Source organism: Lycium barbarum, chromosome 8, assembly GCF_019175385.1.
Source record: "Lycium barbarum isolate Lr01 chromosome 8, ASM1917538v2, whole genome shotgun sequence".
Taxonomy (NCBI): domain Eukaryota; kingdom Viridiplantae; phylum Streptophyta; class Magnoliopsida; order Solanales; family Solanaceae; genus Lycium; species Lycium barbarum.
In genome coordinates this window covers 100,671,154-100,678,931 of record NC_083344.1, presented here as the reverse complement: position 1 = coordinate 100,678,931, position 7,778 = coordinate 100,671,154, and the positions used below count along the sequence as shown (strand labels likewise).

At 38.3% G+C, this 7,778-nt stretch overlaps 1 protein-coding gene across 1 annotated transcript; it reads left to right on the top strand.

The window, feature by feature from the left end:
• The first annotated feature begins 2,654 nt into the window (after positions 1-2,654).
• On the top strand, positions 2,655-3,029 carry LOC132608017 (zinc finger BED domain-containing protein RICESLEEPER 1-like). Its single transcript, XM_060322101.1, has one exon. It carries the CDS (start codon positions 2,655-2,657, stop codon positions 3,027-3,029), a length of 375 nt encoding a protein of 124 aa, XP_060178084.1.
• The last annotated feature ends 4,749 nt before the right edge of the window (positions 3,030-7,778 follow it).

Below are 7,778 nucleotides of genomic sequence, written 5' to 3'. Positions count from 1 at the left end.
AATGATAGAATTGGACTTAGAATTAAATAATTGTATCTTTATACATATATAAGTATAAAAATCGGAGATATACTCCATATTTTGTCTATATACGTATAATAAACCCGTAAGCACTAAACTTATTTTATTAGGACCAGAATAGTTGTGACTCTACTTGGGAGAAATCCTGGGTGTGTCCTAGTCCGGCAATAAAGTGAGTTGAACACTTACGCGGATTTTCTAAAATAAAACCTTCCTTTTAAAAGGGGACTTTTTGCCAAAATTTTCTTAAAATTATGATACGAAGAGAATGACATTTTTGCGGAAAATTTAAACAAGTCTTAAGCAAATAATTATAAAATCATACATTGAAGCTCGTAGGTCAACCGTATTCTATGGATCCTTAATACTAGGGTGCAAACCTTCACTAGGGGATCACCAGAACCCTTACCTCAAACTCTTGTCCAAAAAGACTTTTTCTCTTGTTTTGAAAAACTCTTTTAATCCCGATTTTCCTAATTTTCCTTAAATAAATTAGGTGGCGACTCTAAAAATATTAAAATCCAATTACAGCACCAATAACCTTGTAGTAACTTTTATGCTCTAACCCGCGTCAAAGCAAACTGTAACAAGCTTCATTTTAGTTTTTTTCTTGTTTTGACAATGGGCTTTTTAACGTCTTCACTTGTGTGGACTGAGATATAGAGAACATCACAGATGATATCCCAAAGCTCTGAATCTTCGGCCATGATGAAATCATGTATTCTTGTCTTCCACCACCCATAATATTTTCCATTAAATCTAGGTGGCCTGGTGAAAAACTGTCCTTCTGCCATATTTGGTGGGGCTGCCATTTCAACGATACTTTCTAGGTGTTAACATTTTAGAAAGTACTTGCTCTGATACCAATTGATACAGGCGATGCGTCCACCAAACACAGCATGGAGGGACCTAATTGAGTACCAGTTCCCTTATGCAATGCAGTATGTAAAGGACACAGGATGTTATTGTGGAAAACTCCTTGCTCAAGGGATTAAAAACCACGACCTACTCCAGTAGGATTTTAACTCCACTACACGAGTAACTTCTAATTACAATCAATTATAAGCATATAATTAACTCTCGTAACCCGTCACCCTTGCAATGACTCTTTTGTAACCTAGGAACTAACCCCCGTAGTCGATTGCAAGAAACTCCACTTGACAAACTCTAGCCAAGGACAACTAATACACCTAGACTAACTCTAGCCTAATATACCACTAAAAAGCTGCTGGAAACACACTTCCAGCAAGTGCACTTTGAGACTTTTCAAAAAACCTACAAACAACTTCTTAACACAGAAGAGTAGGTTTAAAATTTAAGCACAAACAAACAAAGACTTACAACAACATAAATAACTTTAGACTAAATCTGTGTCTGGATCGGGTTCTTCAGTTTTGCCAGTGACTTGTTCTTGTGAGAACTTGAGAACTTGTTACGACAGGGATTTACTCTATTTTGATTAGGTTTTCAATTCTACCAAAAACGTTTCCATGATGTTGTATATATAGTGGGAGCATGTGGGGTGAAAAGAGACCACTCTTCAATTTTGACTTAAAGCATGGGCCAACTCACTGCTGTACTATGTGTACAGTGAGTGGCACAGCTTTATAGTTGTCTCTGCCGACAATGTAAGGTGCACAAAGAGCATATTACAGATCAGATCCCTATCTGGTTCTGAAACAGTCTGAAAACTATCAAAACACAAATACACTTGGAACTATCAGTTAATTCATCCATCAATAAGACAAATAGAAATAGGCTAAGGGTTGATACCTGGTGCAAGCCCATCAAGACCGGAAAGTGTTTTGAATCACCTCCCACTGTCCTACCCCGGGTCATAAAGACCATCACAAAGTAACGACATGAGTGCCAACTAAGGGTGGCAAGTGGGCCGGGCCAGCCCGGACCTGGCCCGGTAAACCCGGCCCACCACCGGCTCGGCCCAAGCCCACTAAGAGGTGTAAGGGGCTGGGCTAGGTGGGTTTTATTAGGGGGCTGGGCCGGACAAGGTGGACAGCCCACCAGCCCGGCCCACCAGCAGCCCGAGTAATGGCCCACCGGGGCACCGACCCGACCCACTTCAAATTAAAAAAAAAAAAAAGATAAGTACTACATTTATTACTAGGAATAAGTATTTTAAAAACATTGTATCCCAATAAAATAGTTGTAGCTATAATTGTGGGATTCTTAAAATTTTGGAAGCAAATATATGAAATATTTATTAATTTTTCAAACCATAGTTAGAATCTTACTTTAGTTAATTAAAACTTAAACCATTAATTTTAACTCATGTAATGTGTCTCTTATTCAAGTAAGAACTTGGGGGAAATGGAGACAATGAAAATGGAGAGGAGTCGGATCCGTTAATATTTAATTGCTACTAAATGAAAACTAATTAACTCTCCTTTTAAAAAAAAAAAATAGTTGTCACTGGTCAGCTGAGCCCCACAGAATTAATAAAGTGAGCATTGATAATTAAATTCAAAAAGTATTTCTTTCTTATTCCTCCTATTTACTTAGTTGGTGCTATATTAAATCCGTGTATTAAATATATTAATATGTCAGAATTGACCCGTATTATATATACTTCTTTAGGTATTAAAACTACTGAGGAACCATCCCTTCTTAAGGCTATGTGTGATGCAAATGATTGCGCACAACAATTATATAACCATTATTCTACATTACTTGATAATGCTACACCGACTTCTATCCCATGTGGTCCTTCTAACGAAACTTCATCTACTAAAAGACAGGCACAAAGTGTGCCTATCATGGGTGTTCCTAGATTATCTATTTGGTCTCAAATAACACCTCAACAAAGTAATACAAACTTTGATGAGCTTCAATTTTTTTTGAGACAACCATTAGAGCCTTTCGAAGATGGAGTTAATGCACTGGATTGGTGGAGGAACAATAGAAGACAATTTCCCGTTCTTTCAACAATGGCTAGAGATGTGCTAAATGTTCCAATGTCAACTGTTGCATCAGAAAGTGCATTTAGCTAAGGAAGGCAGCAGCGCGGAGACAACCGACACTCATTGGGCAGCAACGCAATGAATGTTTTAGTATGTTTCAGAGATTGGATTAGATCAGAGCGAAGAAATCAAGGAAGAGAACAAGATCCAAGAGAATACCAGCAACTTGAAGATATAATGTCACTTAGAGATCCATTGGTACAAACATCTCCAATGTATGAAGATGTCGATTATGAAAATTTTGAGCCAATTCCTCCTAATGTTAATATGGAAGAACTGAATAAAATGGTGAAAAATATGTAGATTTAAATTTGAAGAGTTGTCAAATTGAATTTTCTTTTTCTAGTTTAAGTTTACGAAATCAAAGAAAAGTAAATGTAAGTTTGTAAGCTTTAAAGTTTAAATTCGACTTTGCAATTATCGATTAATAAAACTAAAGGCTCACTGAGCCTTTGAATTTCTTTTCAAATTTGTGTTATAATTTTATTTACAAGAATAATAATCTGTACGCAGTCAAAATAGAACTATAAATGTAATTGTGTAAAACTAATCCTACACAAGCAGCAACTCCAAGATAAATTTCTGCAAGGAGGGATAAACATTGATCAGTGCCCAAAAGCAACAAGACATTATAAGAGGCTGACAAAATCAGTGAAATGACAAGCCTTTGAAATTGCTGATGCGTGAAATAAATCAAATACCCCTTTTAAGTTACTATCTTGTTGTTGGCTTACACAAGTTCAAAAATATTTCAATAGTTTATACAGTATATAATAATATAAACTATTAGTTATATATATATATATATATATATATATATATATATATATATATATATATATAATATATTAATAAAATCTTATTAGTTTCAAATATTTTATATGTAATAATAATTAAATATATTTTAGCATATTGAAATGTCTCCGCCGATGATGGAGGTGTGACAATCTGCACATGACATTAAGACTTAGGATCAGATGAGATAATTAAATTAAGAACTTTGGTTTAGTATCAAAACTCATGTGCATTGTTCCCATTTAGATGAGTAGGAAATTTAGAGAAAGAGGAGAGTAGGGAATTGTGAGATAATATGGAGAGGAATGAATGGTATTTATAGATTGAAAATACGGCCAAAGTATAATTTAAGGAACTTGATGGTTAAAATAAAGTTGACAACAACTAGATTTTAAAGTATCAAACTTAATAAATTTTAGTATTAGAATTTTTTTTAAAATAATTAAAATCCGGCTCGGCCCACTAACTAAAACCCGGCCCGACCCACTAACTAAAACCCAGCCCGACCCACTAACGGGCCCGGTTAGCCCGAGGTGTAGCCCCTATCCGAGGTGGGCTGGGTCGGACACCCTTTCCCTCTCCAAGCCCGGCCCCTTAACTTACGGCCCGGCCCCGACCCGGCCCCTTGTGGAGCACGTTAAAATGGCCCGGCCCGGCCCACTTGACACCCTTACTGCCAATGACCCATTTATATTTAAAGGTCAAGGGCACGCAAATTATAGTGATCATCAAATATTGATTTCTTGATGCTTTGTGACTTGCTTATAACAATAATTAAGGCAGTAAGAAAAAATAAATTGTAAATCAATAGAACAATAAAGTAACGAAATTCCTATTCAGTAGAGCCCCCACGAAGCTGTCTAGTAGTCTAGCTGGAAAAGTAAGTGCTTGCTATCTTTGTTACAAAGTATGAGCTTATCAGTAGTAGTGATGAAATCAGATGGGTCACAAGTGAATGGAAGGGATATACTTATAGTCTAAATCCTAAGTAACGTTTTGCATGTATTCAACTCTCATAATGATCATTGTATGTATGTTGAGGTTGTTAAGTATGTAGGTGTATATGCCGGAGTGAATTCCGAATTTTCTGAAATAAATTATTGGGTAAATCTTATCTTGGTCAGTCGCATATGACGTACCGGTCATATTATTCCAGATTGAGGAAAACTATCACTGTTGCATCGGGTCTAGGATGAACTAGAATCTTAACCCGGGTGTGACGATCTAGTATCTTATCTGGAGCCGTCTCTGCTGAGTTGAATCTGACTAGACTTTGACTGCCACGTGTCATCTTCTAATATGCTCATCTATGAATTTGTTTTGACCAATATAAATAGTCCCCTCACTTTTTGATTAGTCGCTGAGATCTGTTGGGGAAGTGAAAAAGTCTACCGTTTATCGGGAAAGGAGATGAAAAGATGTCTGACATATGTGAAGTGACATGCGCCTCCTTACATTAAATTCTCGGGACACGGGTCAAACAGTGATTGAACAAAAAAAATTCGCCAGTTATCGAGGTGATCATTGGTTTTTACTTTCCGAAACCAATAAATACCCTTCATCTTCTTCATCTCTTTCACTTTCTATTTTCAAACCTTTTGTCACTCCCCAAACCTAGGGAGGTGTGGCCAACACCCGGTGCCTCACTAGGCCCGAGCATACCAATTTTTAGCTCGTATAACCTGTGTCTCAAAAAATAGTTCAAGTCAATGCAGCTGATCTATGAGCGTGGTATCGTAACTTAGGCCGACAAAGCCATACAGTAAAATGTCTGTAAACAACAATCAACTTAACCAAAGAGGGATCATCCCGTCATATATAGCATAAGTATCGCTATGCGGGCCGACAAGGCCACCATACTAACACTACTAGACATATATGATACGTCTACAAGCCTCTAAAGAGTGACAATTGTACTATGGTTGCGACAGGACCCCGACCTACCTATCATCCGTATATACACAAAACTCTAGGTTGGGTAACTCTGAATGACATGGAGCTTACCACACTAGCTGGTACTGTAAATCTACTGAGGCGGTCTCTCCAGCTACCTATTGGAACCTGCGAGCATGAATACAGCATCCCCAGGCAAAGGTACGTCTGTCACGACCCAGCCCCATAGGCCGTGACTGACGCCCTAGTTGGGTACCCTGACGTATTTATTCTATCAAATCACACACAATAGCATATACGGCCAGAAATACTCTATGCCGTCTCAAACCATATCAAACTGTTCAAACACATCTCAACGCAACCGTATGCGGATATATATATATACACACCCCAACAATTAAACATGATACAAGAATTAATTCATCAATCCAACACCACACAACACACACACACTTCACACGGCCAACATACCAAACACACGACCCAACTTCAACATTCCATATTTCATGATTTTTATCCATTTTAGCATACTACAATATGCATACAACATTTATAACTCATAAAACAAGAGAAATTCTCACCTTTCCTCTTCAACTCCACAATGGGTTAGGGTTTGCAATCTCTTAAATGAATGACTTGATCGCTCCAACGATGTTTCCACATTACTTAGGGACCTCTAATTAGTTGATTTGTACCCAAGAAATATTTTTAGAGTGGCTTGAAATGGGACTTGGTTTTCCCAAGTCTTGGCCGTGAGTTTGGTGGAAATGGTGCTCTCCAATGACTTCTTATTTTTTCTAAGTGTTGAAGTGTGGAATGAAAGAAAGATGACTTGGTCTTCATCTTTTTAAGTCACCACAATATTTGTCCATGTGTCTTTGGCCCACACATGTGTTGGACCAATTAAAATTGGCCACAACAATGTGTGGGACCATTTCAAGACCACACGGCTAAGGCCCCTTTTTTCTTTGTGCAAGATTTTTAATTCCAAATTTATGAATTGTGGTCCCAATTTTTCCTAATTGTTCAATGCCCACAATTTCATATATAACTTATGTCTCAAAATAAAATCAAAGGTCAAAAGTCCTGACTTCAAATCCCGGAATAGTCTTGGCCTTAATTTATCATAGTTAATCCGAGTTGTCCCAATGTATAAAAATACGGGACGTAACATCCTCCCCCCCCCCTTAAGAACATTCGTCCTCGAATGTTGGATTTAATGGTCAGGATCTTACTCAAATTCGGGGGAGTTTCTTTTATAGTCATCATATACAATTCATTCACAACTCAACATAGGCAAACAAAGAACTTGGATTACTTGAAGGTGCCGGAAATAGGCGAGGATACTTTTTCTTCATCTGCTCCTCAGCCTCCCAGGTCATTTCTTCCCGGTTATTATTCTGCCACAACACCTTAACGGAAGCCACCTCTTTATTCCGCAACTTTCTTACCTGATGATCCAATATGGCTATAGGTTGCTCTTCATAAGATAGCTCCTCTGTAACCTGCACATCACTTGTAGGAAAGATTCTGGAAGGGTCACCAATACATTTACGAAGCATAGAAACATGGAATACCGGGTGAACCGCTCCCAAGTCAGCAGGCAGATCCAATTCATAGGCCACCTTGCCTATTCTACGAATAATCAGATAAGGCCCAATATAACTCGGACTGAGCTTTCCTTTCTTGCCAAATCGCATGACACCTTTCATAGGTGACACTTTCAGGGACACCCAATCGCCAATCTGAAACTCTAACGGTCGACGTCGTTTATCAGCATAAGATTTCTGTCGACTCTGGGCCGCTAATAGTCGCTCTCGAATCAGTTTCACTTTATCGACCGCCTGCTGGACCACATCTGGACCAATTAACTGAATCTCACCCACATCAAACCAACCGATCGGCGATATGCATTTCCTACCATACAAAGCCTCATAGGGTGCCATCTGAATACTGGAGTGGTAGCTGTTGTTATAAGAAAACTCAACAAGTGGCAAATGATCATCCCAGCTGCCTCTGAAATCAATAACACAGGCCCGCAACATATCTTCTAATGTCTGAATAGTGCGCTCGGCCTGTCCGTCGGACTGA

Bases quoted from the DNA above. Each gene is read 5' to 3' on its own strand.
- LOC132608017 (XM_060322101.1), top strand. From the start codon at position 2,655: ATGTGTGATGCAAATGATTGCGCACAACAATTATATAACCATTATTCT.